General features: G+C 39.3%; 1 protein-coding gene and 1 long non-coding RNA gene across 4 annotated transcripts in view; one reads left to right on the top strand and one right to left on the bottom strand.

Moving 5' to 3' along the window:
* Positions 1-22,043, top strand: part of ULK2 (unc-51 like autophagy activating kinase 2) — a 106,595-nt gene that overhangs the window by 70,428 nt on the left and 14,124 nt on the right. For all 3 annotated transcript variants that reach the window (XM_063113218.1, XM_063113217.1, XM_063113219.1), the window contains 6 exons: positions 6,015-6,152; positions 9,907-10,052; positions 11,870-11,950; positions 13,480-13,766; positions 14,122-14,309; positions 14,730-14,833. In XM_063113218.1, coding sequence (XP_062969288.1) covers positions 6,015-6,152; positions 9,907-10,052; positions 11,870-11,950; positions 13,480-13,766; positions 14,122-14,309; positions 14,730-14,833 — 944 coding nt within the window. The remainder of the gene's footprint in view (positions 1-6,014; positions 6,153-9,906; positions 10,053-11,869; positions 11,951-13,479; positions 13,767-14,121; positions 14,310-14,729; positions 14,834-22,043) is intronic.
* On the bottom strand, positions 2,873-13,857 carry LOC134389645 (uncharacterized). The gene is made up of 3 exons (XR_010024707.1): positions 13,645-13,857; positions 10,359-10,470; positions 2,873-4,967 (listed from the first exon to the last, which is right to left on the bottom strand). It is a non-coding gene; the product is annotated as an uncharacterized LOC134389645 (long non-coding RNA).

Here is a 22,043-nt window from a genome sequence, read left to right as displayed (position 1 = left end):
TTATTCTAGTATATACAGTTGCTTTTGACTGTTTTAATTTCCTGTTTCTTCTGAGGAGTTTTTGGTTTTTCATGTTTGTCGTATTTTGCTACCCGTAATCTCTTGCTTCCCCCCAGTGCCTGCCTTCAGAACTGCAGAGTCTGTTGCTCTAATGCACTGCAAAGTTCACCTCTGTTTTCATTGGCCTCCAATATGGTATCCAAACTGTGTCACCATTCCTGTCCATGCTCTGAGCCAGGCAAGACAGAAACCAGTTCCTCACACAGACGCTAAACCAGCCAGAATGCTGGGTGCAAGTTCCACTGTCTTCCTTGTGTCCCAGGGGAGGAGCCAGGAATTAGGTGGTATTCTGGTCCTCCCTTGCTATGCCTGATGGGAGGAGGGACTGGGGCAAACAAAGTGTTAACTCTCTTACCCTCCTCGTCATTGTCCCTTATCTTGTTTATGCACTTGCCTGGTGTTGTAGCCCCTTAACTAGTTTCTTTAGTTCCCAGAAAGATATTTTGGTGCACATATTGCTGTTAATTCAGTGTCTGTATGGAAAAACAAGGACCCTGCTTCCTAGTTATGGGAAAATGAGGACTGGTTGCTTCCATCTTGCTGACATCACATATCTTTTTTTTTTGGTGGCTGGCCACTATAGGGCTCCAAACCCACAACCTTGGTATTATAACATTGTGCTCCAACCATCTGAGCTAACTGGCCAGCCCTGTCATCATTCTTTTTAACATGAAACATTTTAAGTAAAGCATGGGGAAAAGTAAAATATGAAGAATAATATGTTTACCTGCACGCTCACTCCTCAACTCTGTTAAATCCAAACATTTTTGCCTTTTTAACAGTTTTTAATAAAAATAAACTATTACAAGGGCAATTGAAACCATACATATATATAAATAGTGTTTTTTTTTCATGTTTCTCTCAACTAGGAAGGGTTAGAAGGCTAAGCTGAGGTTTTAAATTCCTGGGGTGCAGTGGTGAAGTAAGGGAAACCAGAGAAGAAAGATGTGAATACAGTGAGATACAGGCTTTCTCTCGCTGTTTTTTTGTTTTTGTTTTTTCTTTTTGATCTTGGTACCAGTGATATCTGCAAAGAGCTGGTGGTATTCAGCTTTTGCTAACTTAATGATGTGGCAACAAATAACACCAAAACTTCAGTGGCCTACAACAAGGGTTTATTTCTTACTCATGCTACTGTTGGCTGCGGATCAGCCATGCCTCTGCTTCACATGACTGGTTTCCAGGTTGAAAGAGCTGCTCCTACCGGGAAATGCTGTTTTCAAAGGAGAGAGAATAAGAGTGAAGGCAGAACCACGTAACGACCCTGCAAGCTTGTTCTGCTGTCTCTCTCTTACTGTATGCTCTGAGAGTAGCATGTCCCAAATGGGAGCTGTTCCTTCACCCTCCTTCCCAGAGACTATGGCAGGGAGGGAGTAGAAATGGGTCCACAGGGAGTGTAGAAATGGGTCCAGAGAGAGGTAGTGGACCCTTTGAAAAAAATAATACATCTTACCACAAGATATCAGATGCAAGTGAAAACAGAAATACAAAAAGACTGTTAAAAGTTACGCTGTATGCAAGATTAAAATGTGGATGCAGGGGAAACTTACTCTTCGTGAAATCATTAAGATTTTGTTTCTCTACATCCCAATGGCTGTTATCTCATATGATAATTCCTGTAGTTTTAGTAGTTACATTTACTTCTCTCTTTTTTTTTTTCTGACCAGTAAGGGGATCGCAACCCTTGGCATGGTGTTGTCTGCACCACGCTCAGCCAGTGAGCACACCGGCCATCCCTATATAGGATCCGAACCCATGGCCTCGTTGCTACCAGTGCCACATTCTCCCGAGTGAGCCATGGGGCTGGCCCTACATTTACTTCTTTCCTTAGAACCTCACTTTTATTGAAATTACTTTGAAATATGTTGCTGTGTTGGAATAAGTGATTTTTGTGTAGGGGTCAGAAATTTTCCTGGAAAACATAGTTTCAGTCCTACAATATTATATTAGGAAAATACAATTCAGGATATAGAATTTTCCTTTCTAGCATCCTTTGGGAAATATACGAGGGTACTTCAAAAAGTTTATGGAAAATGGAATTAAAAGATAGCACAAATCTTTCTATGACCTTTTTGAAGCCCCCTTGTATATTGAGAAAAATGTAAACTAAAGCCTTTGAAAGTCTTAAGACGTGATGTTTTTGGCCTGCAGTGCATTTGCATTACGAGGCACAAATTTGTTCTACCATTTCAGGAAAGCATTGCTTAGCAGTGTAAATGATAATTAGACACCGCTGTGAGCCACACTTAGGTGGATCTAGATACTACTCTTAGATGTATTAATAGTGAAATGCCTCAATTAGTAGTACCTTCTCCCTTCAGGTTTTCATTTCATCTGTCTCTAAAAAGGGTGTAGAAAGCTGTACTTTGGCATTGTTGACTGGCTTACTCACCTTTCATTCAGTGCTGGATGGATAACACCTGCCCACTGGTTTACTTATGAGTGCTTACCAGCTACTCACGAAATCTTGCAAAACTGCTTTTAAATAGTATTGATGCACTTTAGCACTTCAAAGGAGTTTTTTTTATAGGAAAAACAAAAGAAAATGCTATGAGAAGAACTCCAAATTGAGAGTAGGAATTTTGAAACTATGTGGTATTTGTTTACGAGTGAAATAGTTTCAGCTATAAGTTCCCTTGGTATCTCAGTGATTTTTCAGTGATGCCTCTAGGCTAACACCTGACAGTTTCATTTGTTAAGTAGTTCTGTTCAAACAACTTAACAGTAGTTTTATAATAATGGTAGTAGTTTTCAAAGTGTCTGGATATTTCCTTTAAAAATTCAATGGAAAAATAAAAACTTTACTATCATGTAATGAAAAATAAATTTAATGTACTTCAGGGTGCCCTTTGAGTAACAGTGGTACCTTGGGGTCCCTCGGTGCACAATTTGGGAACCATGGGGGATAAGCAGATCTTGTACAAACTTGTTTGCTGCCTTTCATTGAGAATACGGTAATTCAAATATGGGAATTGTATATTTACAGGTTTTCACTTGTTTTGATTTGCTGCCCTTCACTTTTCTTTCCTTTGCTGATGAGTACATTTTCACCTAAAGAAACACTTCTTAATAATAGTTCCTATATAACCTACATGCTAGTCTTCAGTACATTCCTTGTGCACCCAGACAAAAAGTAGACAGGTGTGGGAGTTATGATATCAGAATTCTGAAGAGTGGTTCCTACAGCCATTGATGGAGGCTGACTGCATACACAGCGCATGAGGCAGTAGGGCGTGTCATCTCCGAGTGGATTCCTGCTCTTCTAACAGCTCCCTCCACAGACACTAACCCCATTCTCGATGGATCCTTCACCAGCTTTCTATCTGCAGCTGTGGGCCTGTATGCCAGGTTAGGCCCTTATTTCTTTGTTGCTGCTCTGGCCTCTGGGTAACTAACAGCTTATCCCTACCTGTTTCTCCTTCATTTATACAGCGCTATGAGCTTACAGCTATGGCTCAACATTTGGGTGCGGATTGAGCTTCATGGGAACTCTTTCATGCAGAGATCTTTCCCTCTTCCCCCCATCTGTCTCCAGGCATTACATTCTAGCTGTATCCCTGGCTATCCAGATTACTTGTTAGCCTCTCAGGATTTACTCATGGAGTTCTTCCTAAGACAAAGAGGCAACTGAGGATCTTTTGGTATAAAGATTGTAAATTTGAAAAAGTTGTTACGCCATCACCTAGTCTTTCATTTGTCCTTTTGCATTTGTGTTTTCCTCTCAGCCTTTGTGGGGGTGGGTAGAATGATGTGATAGTGCTGCTGTGTGGTCAGACTGTTCAGTCTTCCTAGTGTTCCATGCGGGTGAAAGATGATCACAGAGAACACAGAGAACCCTCTGAGCTGCAGGACCTAGTGGAGTTGAGGAAGATGTGCTGGAGACTCAGGACATGCACAGGCTTTCCCTCTCCTCACCTTGGGCTCAGAGACTCAGGTGACAGTTAAATATTGATGTTAATATAAAGCTAGACAAAAATGACTGCAGTGGTCTTAGCTAGCTGGAGATCAAGGAATTTGTCCAGAGAAGACTTTCCAGATTCTGAGCAAGCCTGCTTGCAGGTCCTGTCCAGAGACTGTCTGAGACAGCGTTTACAGAACACCAGGCATGGCTGTTCGTCTCCTGAGGTGCTGGTAGGAGGAGGAACCAGAGTCATCAGAGAAGCCAAATTATAAGGTTGCTTCAAATTATAAGGTTGTTAATTTTATTTCTTAGGACTCCTTTATCTAGCTTGAGATTAATAAGTACGGGAAAAATATTAGAACTTGACAAAGTGTAAATTTTTTAAAAAATTCCCTGATGTACTTCATCAGGGGCTGAGAGCTTCAGCTATTCTATTTCCTCTTTAAATTGAAATGGTAGAAAGATGGCATTTGTTCATTCGCAGTCTGACGCTCGATGGCTGTGCTAGTTGTTCTATCATTAAGGAGCGTAGGCCGTCAGGTCTGTGAGTGTGCTGGCTCGCAGGCACCAGAGCTGACTAGTGAAGTCTGGTGAAGCTCCAGTTTTAGTTTTGAGTGGGAGAGGGTTTAGTTTTTTGTTTGTTGTATTTTTTTTTTTTTTCTGTTTCAGGATGCAGATAAATGTAAGAATCAGATGTAAAGAAACTAAAAACATAAATTGTTGTATTTCAAAGATACTTATTGGAAATACCTAAATGAAAGAGAGAGTGCATATAGAAGCATACTAAATGGCTTATCATGTAGGAATTCCACTTGGCTATGAACAGCAGGGTCCTGAGTGTAGTGTGCTTGAACTCAAAAGGTTTTCTTGCATCAAAAGAAGTCAGGATAAACAGTTGTTGCCTTTGTTTCTGTGGCTCAAGGAAGTTAAGTGTCTTCCGTTCTCTCGGCCTCTTCTTTGTGGTTTCAAGGTATCTGCTTGGAGCTCCAGCAAACACACCCACATTCTGAGCAGGAAGAAAGAGAAGGAAAGAATAGAAGACTTCCACTTATGTCTCACTGACCAAGAAAGACATATGGCTACCCTTGGCTGCAAAGGAATCTGGGATATGCTGTAATTTAACCAGGCACATCACTACCATTATTAAAGTTGAGTTCTGTTAGTAAGAAGTAACAGGTGAATGTTAATGGGAAAGCAACTAACATCTGCTGCAAATGAGATTTCCATTTTAAATATAAGATACTCTAAAGGTTCAACAAGTTCTAAAGTGATACTTTAGAAGATAGCCACCTTGTTTGTTTGAATGACTAAGTATATGATCTCTATACCTGTAATATTGTAATTGAGGGAAAGTGAGAGATTCATGTGGCGTCTTTAGAATTATAGAAAGGCAGAAGAATGAAACAAGTCATCCTTCTTAAGGCCCAGTACTGTCCCTGATGTATTTTAGGATATGTTGTAAAAATAAATTGAAAGTCATTTAAGGATGTACTGTTTCTGAATTTGTGGAAAGTGAGGAAAGAGGTTATTTATTAAAGAAAACAAGTACTAACACTTCAAAATGTGGACCTCAGATCAGTTGTACGCTTCCAGAGTTACACACTGTGTTTTCAGTCTTCGTGAAGTCAGGGTTCCTTGGGAAAGTTTACTTGCTGCATTCATGACTTTTGCAAACATTCCAGTCATCTTTGCTCTTGAACTTCCTGTGTTTCTTTACCCAGCATATTTTCCTAGAAGTATTTTTTCTCTCACATAGTAATGAACAGCAGAATGTGGGTGGATGAAACAGTTTTGCTGACCTATGAACTTTGCTTGTTGTTGTAGTGGAACTTTTTTCTTAGTCCTCAACACGCCTATGAATGCCAGAGTTCTTTAGATGACAAATGCGATTTTTTTTTTGGCTTTATGTGTTTTTTCACAAGATCATTTCTTATTCATATTCAGAAGTGATCATTAGGCTCCTTCTAAAATTTTCTCTAAATATCACTAATGGGTCAAATAAAAGAAAAACATTCTGACTGGTATTTCCTTTTTCAATAAATTGTGGTTGCAGGCAGTGTCAGCCTACTGTGTCACCTCACAGTGACACAGCACCAATTCCAGTTCCTACTCAGATAAGGAATTATCAGCGCATAGAGCAGAATCTCACATCTACTGCCAGCTCTGGCACAAATCTACATGGTTCTCCAAGGTAAGCTAGTATGTTTTTTTCTTTTAAAAAATCTTTTGTTATAGTTATTACTGAAAGATCTGTTACTTTCCGCTTAGTAACAGATATACTTAGTCTCTAACATATGTATATAATGGAAATGTACAAAATTGAATCATAAAAAAAGTTTTATAATTGATCAGTTTAAATGGTATTTAAGCTTACCTGGATAATATTTAAAGTCATTTAAGGACATAATATTTCTGATTTTATGAAAAGTGAGGAAAGAGGCTGGCTGTTAAAGAAAACAAATACTAATACTTCAAAATGCAGACCTCAGATCAGTTGTAGGCTTCGAGAGTTACATGGTGTGTTTTCAGTCTTCATGAAGTCAGGGTTCCTTGGGAAAGCTTACTTGCTGCATTCATGACTTTTGCAAACATTCCAGTCATCTTTGCTTGTGAACTTCCTGGTTTTTTACCCAGCATATTTTCCTAGAAGTATTTTTGTATGATATGTATATATTTGTCCGCCTGTATAATTACTTTTAAGAATTGAGGAAGAACTTGTTAAAAAATGGAATCCCACCGGCTGTCGCAGATTATTTGCATATCGTTTTCTTCTTCTCATCCTGAGACCCCCACTGAGATGAAAAGTAGAGGAATAACAAACAAAGGTAAAAAGTCCACAAAGACAAGTAAAATAAAAATAGATGTTCAGTGCATGAGAGAGTTTGATAAATTTCTAGAAAACTGGAAGAGGATGGAAGAAGGGTACCTGCTTAGCAAAAGAATGGAGTTTAATGTAAGAGAGTACAAGAGTTCATTGATACAGTTTCAGATTCCACATTGCATCTAACCTTTCAGAAATTACTTGCTGAGTGGTATAGTATCAAGAAGACTATGGCAGGTAACCAAAAAGACTACCAAAATATTCCTTCCTTTTCCAGTTACATATCTATGTAAGGCTGGATCTTCTTCACCCAAGATAACATATTGTGTAACAGATTGAATGCAGAAGCAATTATGAGACTCCAGATGTCTTCTATTAAGCCAGATGTCAGAAATGTGAAAAAATGTAAAATAAAGCCATACTTCTCACTAATTTATTCTGTCTTGGAAAATATACTTATTTTTCATAATCTTATGTTACATGTAATAAACTTATTTTTAGTGAACTAATAATTTTAAAAATTTCTGTTTACTTTCTAATATAGTAAATATTTATAAATATAACTTATATAAACAAAAACTGTCTGGGGTTTTCAGTAATTTTTAAGAGCATAAAGAGGACCTAAGACCAAAAACATTGAAAATGGAAGGCAGCTACGCTCAGCACTGCACCACCAACGCCAATTTCCCTTAAGAACAGGGACAAGACAAGGATGCCCACTGTCACCACTCCTATTTAACATAGGACTGGCAGTACTAGTCAAAGCAATAAGGCAAGAGAAAGAAACAAAAAGCATGCAGATTGGAAAAGATAAGCAGAAGACATGATCCTATATACAGAAAAACCTAAAGACTCTGCAAAAATCCTCTTAGAGCTGATAAATGATTTCAGTAAAGTTTCAGGATACTAAATCATCATGCAAAAATCAGTAGCTTTTTTATACTCCAACAGTGAACTAGCAGAAAAAGAAATCAAGAAAGCAAGCCCATTTACAATAGTCACCAAAATAAATAAATAAATAAATAAAATACCTATGAGAACTACAAATCACTGCTGAAAGAAATTAAAGAGGACACAGAAAGATGGACAGACACTCCATGCTCTTGGACTGGAAGAATTAACATTGTGAAAATGTCCATATCACCCAGAGCAATCTACAGATTCAGTGTGATCCCCATCAAAATAACAATGATGTTCTTCACAGACATAGAAAAACAATCCTAACATTCATATGGAACAACAAAAGATCTCCAGTAACCAGAGCAATCCTGAGCAAATAAATAAATAAATAAATCTGGAGGCATAACACCACCCGACTTCAAATTATACTCCAAAGTTTACCAAAACAGCATGGCACTGGCATGAAAACAGACACTTGGACAAATGGAACAGCATAGAGAACCCAGAAATCAACCCACACCTTTACACCCAACCAATCTTCAACAAAGGCAACAAAACATACATTTGGGAAAAGACTGCCTCTTCAATAAATGGTGCTGGGAAAACTGGACATTCATATGTAGAAGAATGAAACTAGACCTGAACCCCTCACCATGTACCAAAATCAATTCAAAATGGATTAAAAACTTAAATTATGAGACCTGAAACTATAAAACTCCTAAAAGAAAACATAGGGGAAACACTTCAGGAAATAGGACTGGGCAAAGACTTTATGAATAAGACCCCCAAACCACAGGCAACAAAAGAAAAAATGAACAAATGGGATTTTATCAAACTAAAAAGCTTCTGCACAGCAAAAGAAACAAAAGAGCAAAAAAACAGCTTACCGAATGGGAGAAAATATTTGCATGCTACGCATCCAACAAGGGATTAATATCCAGAATATACAAGGAACTCAAACAACTTAACAGTAAGAAACAAGTAACACAATTTTAAAAATGGAGAAAAGAACTGAATAGACATTCCTCAAAGGAAGGATATGTAAATGGCCAACAGACACATGTAAAAATGTTCACTATCACTAAGTATCAGGGAAATGCAAATCAAAACCACAATGAGATGTCATCTCTACCCAGTTAGATTGGCTGTTATCAAAAAGAATAATAAATGCTGATGAGGATGCAGAGAAAGGTGAACCCTCTTACACTGTAGGTGGAACTGTAAATTAGTGCAGCCATTATGGAAAACAGTATGGAGATTCCTCAAACAACTATCAGTAGAACTGCCGTGTGATCCAGCAATCCCACAACAGGGTATATACCCAAAGGAATGGAAATCACCGTGTCTAAGGGATACCTGCACTGTCATGTTTATCGTAGTTCTTTTTACTGTAGCCAAGAGTTGGAACCAACCTAAATGTCTATCAGTGGACAACTGGATAAGGAAAATGTGGTGTATATACACAATGCAATACTACTCTGCCATAAAAAAAGAATGAAATTCTGCCATTTGCAGCAACATGAATGAACTTAGAGAAAATTATGTTAGTGAAATAAGCCAGGCACAGAAAGAAATACCACGACTTCACTCATGAGTGGGAGCTAAAAAATAAACAAAAACAGAAAGAAAGATACAACAATCATAATAATTTGTTGAACTTTCAAAAGGAGAGAACAGAACCGAGGTTACCAGAGGTGGAAAAAGGAGGAGGGGGAGTTAGCAAGAAATTGGTAAAAGGCCACAAAAAATGATTGCATTGTGTCATGTTGAATATACTAATTATCCTGATTTGAGCATCATATATTGCACCAGGGTACTGATATTAAATGCTGTACCCCACAGATATGTGTAATCAATTAGGTTTCCATAAGTAAAATTAAATAAATAAGAAAAAAAAAGATTGAAAATGGTTTGTATATAGTATATCAAGTTGGTGTTAAAGCAAGGTGAAAATAAGATTATGTGTGCAGTTTGCGGAAGGATACTCTGGAAACTTCTAATGGTAACCTTTGGAGTCGACTTGAGAAGTGCTGAGAATTAGGCTGATAGAATACATGGATGGGAGGGAGGCTTCACTCTGTATCATTTTATATTTCTTCCATGTGACTATGTGACATATTTTTTAAAACTCCATAGCATATTGTTAGGAGGTTTCAGGAAAAAATAGGAATAAAGAGAGTCCTAGAACCTGCCAGAGAGGGGGTAATTTTCTTTTTCTTTTCAGATCTGCAGTGGTACGAAGGTCTAACACCAGCCCCATGGGCTTCCTCCGACTGGGGTCCTGCTCCCCGGTACCAGCAGACACAGTACAGACAGTTGGACGAAGACTCTCTACTGGGTCTTCCAGGCCTTATTCACCTTCCCCTTTGGGTAAGGAGGGTTTAAAGCAGTTGTTTTCAACCTTTTTTCACTATGACAAAGCTGACATGATGCACTCTCTTTAGGAACATTGGCTCACAGTGGCAGTGACACTTGCTGATTGGAGGCCACATCCCATCCCTCCAACTCTACCCCACTCCCTCTTGAGAATCTCTGTGTAAATCTGTTAGGACCACTATTGGGAATATAATAATATAAATAGATCTGATGTATAAAAAGCATCTCCACTGGGTTTGGGCTCTAAACACAAAGTCAGGAACCCTACGTTAAAGTGTTTAAAATACCTGTCCCACTTACCATTCCAGTCTGTGAGGACTGGGACATAGCAGCGCTGGGTCCTGTTCACCACAAGGCTTCCAGCTCCAGTAGGAGTGTGGTGGCTGCTTTGTCACAGATCTTTCCACTTCTCCTGGAAACCATGGACAGGAACAAGGAGAAAGCTCAGACAGAACGGCGGCAACATCAGAAACCCAGCAAGACTGAAGGCAGTGAGTTATATGACTCGATCGTTCACAGTTGGTGACAGATCGAACTTCTTGTTCTGCTCTCTCCCTTCTCACTACTGCACTTCACTGTCTTAAAAAAAAGACACAACAACAACAAAAACCTACTGAAGAACAGGTGGTGCAGAGAGGGCCTGGGGTGGCAGAGGTCAAAAGTGCAACAAAACTTCCAAAAGGATAGGGCCCGCCCTCAGCAGAACTGCTGGAGTAAACTAAGGTGCCACAGGAAGAAATCTCAGAAGGAGACAGAGAAAGAAGGGCTGCAAGTAGTTCCCAGGGGCCTGTTGAAGAAAAAGACAAAACCCATAGTGATAATTTCTACCAAAAAAAAGAGTTTAAATTGCCACATCACCTGTTGCAATGGTTTCAAAGCTGTTTTTAGCTGGAAAATCTTTGAGCAAAATCTTGGCCCTCCCTCACCCTGAAGGCAGCCCCTGAGGCACTCCAGTGACTCCAAAGACAAGGTCCAAACCTTACCCTTTGTGTTCAGGGAAAAGGCCCTTCCTCGGTATCTAATTTCTGCCCACTGCCTAATTACTCGGACAAGCCCCTTCTTGTTATAGATGTATGTTTCTTGTCTGCTTAAACTCTCTGAAGCCTTACCCAGCTCTCCTTCTGTGTTACTTTGGGTTCTCAGAGAGGTAAGTGCAAAGAAGGTATTAGATATTTGAGAGATTGACTGGGGGAAACACCTGTGCAGGATAAAGGGCAGGGGCAGGAGGAGGCATGGAAGGTCCTCGCGTTGAGATGCAGGTTTGACACCTGGGAAGGGAGGGAGAATGGGGCACAAAGAGTCTCAGACTGTAGTGCAGTTCTAAGAAGGGTTTAGCCAGGCTGCAGGAGTGGACCCAAGTACTGAGTTGTCTGACCTCTTCAACAGGCTCGAGTTAATGCCTCACTGTACACAGTCATTGGCTGGGAGCAGCCCCGGGGGGCAGCCTGGCCTCAGCCCAAACGTGGTGCGTCCAGAGGAACAGCAGCTGGGGCTGTCAGTCAGCTGTGCTCTGCAGCTGCACTAACTCTTTGTCCTTCTCTGTCTTTCATATACTTGTTACAGGGATTTATCTGTTTACGTGGCTTTCTTTCCTAATGATCTTATTTCAAAGCTGGTTAGATGGGACTTTTCATCTTAATGTGCCCAGCGCCCAGCACAGTGGTTGCTTAATAAGTGTAGGTCGAACTAAATATTTGCTAATTAAAATTTTGTAAACTGTAATGTAGTGCACAATTTGCGCATGTGTTGCCTCCTTCTGTCCTTTATTGGTTTTGGATAATTTCTTCTTTTCCCCATCTCACTCTCCACAGTTGGTACCGTTCCTGAGCAGTTTCGGCAGTGCTGCTGTGGGCATCCTCAGGGCCACGGATCCAGGAGCAGAAGCTCCTCAGGTAGGGGAATGTATTTGGTATATCAATAATTTGAATTCTATTATAAATAGTTTTGAGTTATTTTTTCTAGTCCTATCAAAAGAATAGAATTGACATGAAATATTTCTTCTGCTATCCTGTTTTTTTAGAGTCTTGGTGGTTTAATGTCATATAGCTAATCTAATACCTCCTCTTGGGTGTAAGTCTTAGGAATTAAATAATTTGGCTAAATTTTGGTCATCGTCACATAGATGATGAAAATCAATCTAGAAAATGAAATTTTATTTCTTTAATATTAATAATACTACCCTTGGTAAGAGAGAGCCACCAGTTAGCTTCAGATAAAAAAGAAATATAGATGTTTATCTGCTTTATTATGTAAATGCCTAAAAAGATATGTGTAAGTTACACTTTTATAAGTCAAATTCTATTGTATGGGCATTTGAGGAGTTGGCCAGTTAAAGGAATCCTGTGTTGTTTAGAAAAGCACTCTTTTCTAAGTTTCAGTTTTCATGTTTTGTTTCCTTAAAAATAAAGCTTACATAAATTTCTCCAAATTATAACATTTTAACACTAATTTTATTTATTTATTTTTATGTATAAAGGGTAGAAGATAGTTCTGAAAGATTAAATGTCAGGTTTGGAATTCGGTGAAGCCAGGAGTGGTCAGTAGTTAAGCTCCTGCTGGTGTCTGTTTTTAGCAAGATGATGGTTAAGTCACTAAGAATATTTGGATGCCCTTAATGTTATTGGAGATAGTTTGGCTTGCAAGAAATTGCAAAGAATGTGCAACTGGAGTCAAGCTTAGTGGATCTTGGGTTGGCAACAGCAGGTTTGTGTGGAGAAAGAGGACCCTATCTGACAGGCTCTTGATATGGGTCCCCTTAAGAGGCAATGACATCTGTGGACAAGGACTTTCTTGGTAGAGACATGGATACTTCAAGTTTTAAATGTGTCATTAATGAAACTGACAAAATACATAAAATATCCACATGGTTGTTATTTTTAGACAAAGTAAAATCCAGGAAAGGTCTATTATCTTCATGATCTTCTTTCCTACATTTTATGTGTGTTTTGTTTGTTTTTCCAAATAAAGAGTCATTCTATTTCCTTTAGTTGCTATGTGAGAAAAGAGAATAATTACATTGATATTCCCAAGTATGTACTCATATAAATAGTAGAAATCATCCTGTTCAATGTAGGCCTTTGTTGTTTTCATTAACTTTAACCATTAGCTATCTAGTTCTCTTTGGTGCTAATGAGACCTTGTATTAATTCAAGTTATTTGCTGGCTGCTGATAAAAACCACTAATATACCCATCATCATCAAATTCTATCTCCTGAGAGTATGAACAACAATGAACCTGTCATTGTACAAAACAATGTTGTGTAAAAGATGCCAAAAAATAGTCTCTTGCCAAGTAAACAACTTTTATAGTTTCTCATAAAAACAAGACATTCATCAGAATTCTCATTTTAAGAATTGTCTATTAAGTTTTCACCCTGCACTTCTTCACTTTGGGTTAATACTGCATGCATTTTCTTGTTAGGTTCTCCAGTGCTGCAGGCTCAGTCACCACAGTCTGTCTTGTTGGGTGCTAGACTGCAGAGTGCCCCCACCCTCACGGACATCTATCAGAACAAGCAGAAGCTCAGAAAGCAGCATTCTGACCCCGTGTGCCCATCCCACGCCGGGGCTGGGCACAGCTACTCACCTCAGCCCAGTCGGCCTGGCAGCCTCGGAACCTCTCCCACCAAGCACACAGGATCCTCTCCACGGAGTTCTGACTGGTTCTTCAAAACTCCTTTACCAACAATCATCGGCTCTCCTACCAAGGTGTGTTTACTAAACCCTTCTGTAGGTCATGAACTGATATAGTACTTTATGGAAAGGATTTATGGTGAGAAGAGCTATAATTTTATGAGTACTTACTGTGTTCCAGGCACAGTGTTTAAGTGCTTTACTTGCTGAGTGTTTTATATGCATGATTACATTTAATCCTCATAAAAGGAAATTTGAGGCTTAGAGGCTTAAATGAACTGTCCAGGGTCACACAGGCTGTAAATAAAAGAGCCAGTATTTGAATCCAGGTCTGACTGACTCCAGAGTCTATATGACTGCTGGGTCATACAGCCTGCCAATTCTGAACACTTCATACATCATATTAACTAGCTTACATATGTTTCTTTAGACCACAGCTCCTTTCAAAATCCCTAAAACGCAAGCGTCCTCCAACCTGTTAGCCTTGGTTTCTCGTCATGGGCCTGCTGAAGGGCAATCCAAAGATGGGAATGACCCCCGAGAATGCTCCCGTTGTCTCTTAGTACAAGGAAGTGAGAGGCAGCGGTCTGAGCAGCAGAGCAAGGCAGTGTTCGGCAGGTAAAAGACTTTCCTCTCTAGCCCTAAACACGAAAACGTAATAGTAGAATAAATATATTTATGTTTTAAAAGCAACTAGATCACATTAGTTTAGTAGCTGGCTTATGCCATCCGGTTATTGATCTGTACTGTATTCATTTATAATTTCTGAAAGTCACAGATGCTTACTGTAACTGTGTAAATACACAGATGCTTACTGTAACTGTGTAAATACAAAGCTCTCCCTAACTTGTTGGATATTCTGTTTGTGTTTTTTATTTTGGTCATTGAAGTTTATCTCTATTCTGAATCATTTGGTATCTATTTTTTGTTTCCTTATTCTCTGACTTAATCTGTTAAGCCTTCTATTTTTAAAAAGTGTACTTTTCCATTATTAATATCGCTGTTTTTTTTTGTTTTTTTGTTTTTTGTTTTTTTTAGATCTGTCAGCACTGGGAAACTATCAGATCAACAAGTAAAAGCACCTTTAGGTGGACACCAGGGCAGCATGGACAGTTTAAATACAGAACGACCCATGGATATAGGTAAGAAAAATCTTGTTTCTTTTTAGACAGGTAATGTGTAAGCATATGCATTAGTTTCTTATTGCTGTTGTAACAAACTACCACAAGCTCAGTGGATTAAAACAATAGAAATATATTATCTTACAGTTCTGGAGGTTGTGCCTCCAGTAGCCCACGAGACAGGGGGTTTGTTCAGTATCTTGATAGTCAGCAGTCTTTGACGTAAAAGGACTTCTGACCAAGATTGTTTTTCATCAGTAGGACAATACTGGCCAGAGTTAGCGTAAACTCAGTTATGCTCCTGAGCATTCCTTTCACAGCACCTGGGTCCTTTGAAGACCCGTAGGTCACTGAGATTCCTGAAACTTTCATAGTTGTTCTGGGGACTGTTATGTCCATAGACCACCACATCTAGATTACTCGGACTGCTTGTCAGAAAACAGAAATAAAATGCAGATTCCAGACCCTAAGCCAGACTCGCTTGGTCAGATTTTCCGGGGATGGATTCTAGGAGCTTATGTGTGTAACAAGTTCCCCAAGTGATTATTACATACACTCGAATTTGAGAATCACTATTGTAACCTCTTTGTTCTTGTTTTCTTTATAATTTTTTTATTGACTCCTCCCATGAGCATCCAAAGGAGGACAAATCTGGGCCCGCAAAATAGCTGATTAAACGTGCTTTCTAATCCAGAAAGAGTACTGCAGGATTTAATGTGCTACCGCCCTGTCTTCTTGCCTGCGTGGTTCTGAAGAGACGCCCAGTGCGGCTCTTACCCTTGTCGCTCTGTACGTGGGGTGCTTGTTTTTTTCTTTGTCTTCTTTGTCTTTGTTTCTCTGCAGTCTGAATGTGATATGCTTAGATGTAGACTTTTTGTTATTCATCCTGCGTGGTATTCGCTGAGCTTCCTGGATCTGTCATTAATTTTGGAAAATTTTTAGCCATTACTACTTAGAATGTTTTTTTTTTTTTCCTTTGAATGTGTTTTTCTTTCTGTTCTTTCTCTCTTCTCTTTCTGGTGTTCCTATTATGCATATATTATACCTTTGTAGTTGTCCCATTGTTCTGGGATATTCTTTTGTTTATTTTTTCTTTTCATTCTTCTTCCTCTTTGTTTTTCACTTTGAGCCGTTTCTATGGATATATATTCAGCTTCACCGATTATTTCCTTGGCCGTGTCTTGTCCACTGATAAGCCCATTAAAGGCATTCTTCATTTTTGTTACAGTGATTTTTATTTAATCATAGTTACTTAAATTCTCAGTGTGATAAATCCAGCATCTCTGTCATATCTGAGTCTGGTTCTGATGCTTGACTTGCCTTTTAGTTTTCTGTTGGAGACCGAACATGATGTACTGGAGTGAAGTAGGCCTTTTAGTATGAAGTTTTTGTTTATCCAGCTAGGAGTGAAGCTGTGTTCAGTGTTTGCTGTCGCCATAGGTGTCAGGCTAATACTTTTTCTGGTGTTCTTGTTTTTGCCTTCCCTGTTGTCTTTGGGTTTTCCTAGATACCCCTTCTTAAAGAGCACCTGAGCCTTGCCTAACTCTATATTTTCTGCTAAGAGTTTTATAGTTTAGCTCTTAGGTTTATGTCTATAGTCCAGTTTGACAGTTCTTGTGAATGATGTGAGGAAGAGATCCAACTTTGTTTTTTTACATGGGCTATTCAGTTGACCATAGATGTGTTTATTTCTGGACTCTTAAATCTATTTCATTGATCTATATGTCTGTTCATGCTGGTACCACACTGCCTTGATTACTATAGTTTTAAGTTTTGAAATCAGGAAGAATGAGTCTTCACCTCTGTTTTTCTTTTTGGTTTTGTTCTTTTTTTTTGGTTATTCTGAGTTTATTGAGTTTCCATATGAATTTCAACATCATTTCGTCAGTTTCAGCAGAGAAATCATCTGGGTTTTTGATAGAGATTGTATTAAATCTGTAGATAATTTTGTGAGTATTACCATCTGTCTTTGTTTCGTGCTGCTATAACAGAATACCTGAGGCTGGGTAATTTATAATGAACAGAAAGTTCTTTTCTCACAGTTCTGGAGGCTGGGAAGTCTAAGATCAAGGTGCTGGCAACTAGTGGGGGCCTTCTTGCTGTATCATCACATAGTGGATGAGCAAGAGAGGCCTCACCCATTAACCTGGAGCACTTTTATGATGGCATTAATCCATTCATAAGGGCTCTGCCTCATGACTTAATTACCTCTTAAAGGCCCTAGCTCCCAACACTGTCACACTGGGGATTAGGTTTTCAATCTGTGAATTTTGGAGAGGACACAGACATTCAAACCACAATGCCATCTTAACAATATTAAGTCTCCCAATTCATGAACATGGGATTCTTTCCATTTATTTAGGTCTTCTCTAATTTATTTCAACAGTGCTTTGTAGTTTTCAGAATGCACTTCATTTGTTAAATTTATTCCTGAATATTTTATTATTTTTGATGCTATTTTAAATGGAATTATTTTCTTAATGTCATTTTCAGATTGTTATTGCCAATGTATAGAAATATAATTTACTTTTGTATATTGATCTTGTATCCTGGAGCCTTGATGAACTCATTTATTAGTTCAAATGGTTTTTTAATGGATTTTCTAGGATTTTCTATATATAAAATTATGCCATTTGTGAATAGAAACAGTTTTACTCTTCTTTTCCAATCTGGATGCTGCCTCTTTTTTTTTTTTTTTCTTGCCTAGTTGCCCTTGCTGGAACCTCCAACACAATGTTGAATAGAAGGGGTGAGAGCAAACGTTCTTGTCTTATTCCTGATCTTAGGGGGAAGCTTTCAGTCTTTCACCACTAAGTGTGATGATAGTTGTAGGTTTTTTATAGATATTCTGTATCACGTGAGGAACTTCTCTTCCATTCCTAGTGTGTTGAGTGTTTTTATCATGAAAAGAGGTTGGATTTTTGTCACATGCTTTTCCTGCATCTGCTGAGACAATTATGGGTTTTTTTCCATTATTCTCTTGTAATTGTGTATTACATCAATTGACTTTTGCATGTTAAACCAAGCTTGTAATCCAGGGATAAGTCCCACTTGGTCATTGTGTATATATGTTTTATATGTTACTGGATTTAGGTTGCTAGTATTTTTTTTTTTTTTTGAGGACATTTACATCTATATTCATAAGTTATTATTCTGATTTTCTTATGGTATCTTTATCTGATTTTGGCATTATGATAAGACTGGCTTCATGCAGTGAGTTGGGAGGTGTTTATGACTCTTCAGTTTTTGGAAGAGTTTGTGAAGAATCGATATTCTTCTCTCAGTGTTTGGAAGAAAATACTCATCAAGCTTTCTGGGCCTGGGCTTTCTTTGTGGGAGTTTTTTGATTACTAGTTCACTCTCTTTACTTGTTGTAGATCTATTCAGGTTTAAAATTCTTCTTGAGTCAGTCTCTTTCTAGGAATTTGTTCATTTCATCTGAGTTATCTAATTTGTGTTTTGTTTCGTTTAGTTTTTTGGCAGCTGTCTGGTACAAAGACTGAACCCTTGCCCTTGGTGTTCTCAGCACTGTGCTCTCCCATGTAAGCTAAGTGGCCAGCCTGTGAAATCCTTCCTATTGCTCTAAAGTCAGTAGTGCTGTTCCCTCTTTCATTCCAGATTTTAGTATTTGAGTCTTCGCTTTTTTTTTTCTCAGTTAGTCTAAGTAAAGAATTGTGAATTTTGATCTTACCAAAGAACCAACTTTTGATTTTGTTCATTTTCTCTATTATATATTATGTATTTCTTTGATTTCTGCTCTAAAACTTATTTCCTTCCTCTGCTTGCTAAGGTTTAATTTCCTCTTCTTTTTCCAATGTGTTGAGGTAGAATTTGGTTTATTGATTTGAGATCTTTGATTTTTAATGTAGACATTTACAGCTATTAATTTCCCTCTAAGCACTGCTTTAGCTACCTGCTCTATTTTGGTGTGTTGTATATTCATTTTCATTTGACTCAAGTATTTCATAATTTCCCTTGTGATTTCTTTAACCACTTGGTTATTTGGGATTGTATTGTTCAATTTCCACCATATTTCTTTTTGTTATTGTTTCTAATTTTGTTCCATTTTGGTTGGAGAACTTACTTCATATGAGTTCAGTCACCTTAAATGTATTGTGGATTGTTTCATGGCCTCTCACGGTATCCTGTGGAATGTTCCATGTGCACTTGAGAAGAATGTGTATTCTGGTGCTGTTAGTTAGAGTTATCTATCGATTGTCTGTTGGGTGCAGTTGGTTTATATTTCTTTGATAGTATTTTGCATACTGGTTCCATCTACTGTTGAAAGTAGGGAATTGAATTCTCCAGCCTTTATTGTTGACTCTCTTTAGTTCTGTTAGTTTTTGCCTCATGTATTTTAGGGTTCTATTGTTAGGTGCATCTGTATTTATAATTGTTATATCTTTCTGATGGATTGACCCTTTTTTACATTGTCAAATGTTCTTCTCTATCTCTAGTAACATTTTTTTTAAGTCTATTTTGTCTGATAGTAGTGTAGCCGCTCAAACTTTCTTATGATGGTGTTTGAGTAATATATCATTTCCTGTCCTTTTATTTTCAACCTAGTTGTATCTTTCACAGTAAAATTGGGTCTTATGTCATCTAATCTGAAATCTCTACCTTTTGGCTGGGTTATTTTATTCTTTCACATTTGATGTTATTATTGACATAGTTGGATTACATATGCATTTGACTTTTTGTTTTCTATATGTGGTCATGTCAATTTTTTGTTTCTCCTTTATTGCTTTCTTTTACATTTACTGGACATTTTCTACTGTCACATTTTGATCCCTTTAATGATTTTCACTATTTTTTTTTTCTTTTTAGCTATTTTCTTATTGGTTGCTTTAGGGCTTACAATATACATATTAATATACATATCAGAATCTACTTTAGATTTACAGTAACTTGATTCCAGTAAAATATAGAAGCATTAGTCCTATATAGCTCTTCTTTGTTCTTTTTCTTAGTCTCTCTTCCCTTTTTTGGTGTTATCATTATTATGCATATTCTATATACATTAGAAACCCAGTGATACATTGTTATAATTATTACTTTATATAATTTTGTCTTTCAAAGAAGCTGCGGTAAGAATCAAGAGCAAGTATGGATTTATAGTTTGTTATATTAACTTTTTTTTTTTTTTTTTTTTTAAAGAAGACCGGTAAGGGGATCTTAACCCTTGACTTGGTGTAGTCAGCACCACGCTCTCCCAAGTGAGCTAACTGGCTGTCGCTATGTAGGGATCCAAACCCTTGGCCTTGGTGTTATCAGCACCACACTCTCCCAAGTGAGCCACGGGCTCACTTTCTTCTTTGACATTTCTGGCTCTCTTCATTTGTTTTTGTGGATTTGAGTTACTGTCTGGTGTAAATTCCTTACTCCAATACAGCTTTACTTCCACCTATCTCCTTTATGTTCTTATTCTGAAATATACTACATTTCTATAGGTTATAGGCCCAACAATGCAATAATATACATGTTGTTTTATACCATTGCTTTTTAAATCAGTTGAGAAGAAAGGAGAAGAAATATGCACTTGTGCTGTGTTTTATATGTTCATAATTGCCTTCACCTGTGCTCTTTCTTTTTTACCCCTTACTTGTATTGGGATCACCATCTGGAGTCAATTGAGTTTGGCTTAAAGAACTTCCCTTGGTATTTCTTGTGTCAGTGCACTGGAGTGGCTGGCAGGCCATCTGCATGGTGGTTGTGGCGTCTGGCTGCTTTTGCAGCAGCTGTGGCTATTGTGTCTGTGGTGGGCCACTCAGATGAAAGTGGTATTTTTGGTGTGCTCCTTGCCTGGTTTTGGTATGAAGGGTCGGTCCCTGGTTCCATGCCTCAGGACCCTAGGCAGGCTCTGTGGCAGCAGCTGTGTGCCTGGATGAGAGGGGAGGAGGAGTCGGTCCCCTGCTCCATCTGTTTTCACATTCTAAGATGTTGTTGTGGAGCAGTTGGGTAGGAGTGGAGAGGAGAAGGGGGAAGGAAATAGGGTGGGAGAATGAGGAAGGAAGGGGATGTGGCTGAGGCCCATGGCACCCCCCTCATTTCCTGCAGGGGAGACTAGGGGGCTTCCAGTGGTAGCTTGGTCATTGCTGGGCTGAATGCAGATGTCACGGGGGTTTGGCTAAAGCCCTCAGCCCCCCAACGCCCTAGCTCGGAAGACCAGGGGGCTTCCAGGAGTGGGTTGATGGTCGTCGCTGGGCTGGTTGCAGATGTCAGAAGTCTGTGCTGAAGCCCTCGGCTCCCCACTGCCCCAGCTCTGGAGCCTGGCGTGTTTCCTGCAGTGGCTTGGTGGTCATCACTGGACTGGTTGTGGGTGTCAGGAGTTGTGACCGAGGCCTTTGGCCCCCACTGCCTTGCTTGGGATCTCAGGGTGCTTCGTGCAGCAGCTTGGTGGTCATCACTGGGCTGGGTGTGGATGTTGAGGGAGTGTGGGCATGACTGAGGCCCTCGAGCACCCAACTGTCCTGGTGTGGGGGCCTGGGGTGCTTCCTGTGGCAGCTTGGTGGTCGTTGCTGAGCTGGTTGTGGGTGTTGGGGGTCATGACTGAGGCCCCCATCCCTGCCCCCTTCCTGGCTTGGGGGCTCAAGGGGCTTCCAATCCTTCTAGGTTTTATAGATGTTCTTTGGTGAAGGTGAGACCTTTACTAGTTAATATCAAACTTTGTCTCTGGTCTGTGGGTATTTTGTTTTTTCTTTCAGTTCTTGGTTGGATTATTCGCTGTTCCCACCACTTAAACTCTGAACTGGAACTAATTTTTTGTCCCTTGCTTACTTTTAAAATGGGGGAACTTCCTGTGCGGACCAGCACTTAAGCCCTGTGGTTGAGCTAAATTGCTGCTTTGCTGCTGATTCCTTGGGGAAGGCTTTTAGTACAGCTCAGGTTTTAATGGTTGACTTTGTAGGTACTTCTGGGTCTCATGAGGTTTGGTACACCTGGGTTGTGTGGAAACTGTGGTGTGGACCTGAGTCTTTTCAGCAAACTTCACCCCTTTATATTTCTGACCAGTCTACACAGAGTGGGCCTGTACTGATTGGGGGGCAGATCAGCTGTCCTTGCTGTACCCCAATGTTCCCCCAGTGGCCCATCTCCCCCACTTCCCACATTCCACCACTTCCCATGGGATGGGCCATACGCTGGTCCCTTGCAATGACTCACTGGCCTCTGAGTGGCTCCTTTTCCCACTTGTTCTGGCTCCTCGTTCCTATCTGGGTCCACAGGAACCCTG

Source organism: Cynocephalus volans, chromosome 10 (assembly GCF_027409185.1).
Source record: "Cynocephalus volans isolate mCynVol1 chromosome 10, mCynVol1.pri, whole genome shotgun sequence".
Classification (NCBI taxonomy): Eukaryota; Metazoa; Chordata; class Mammalia; order Dermoptera; family Cynocephalidae; genus Cynocephalus; species Cynocephalus volans.
This window is presented reverse-complemented; position numbering and strand designations above follow the sequence as displayed.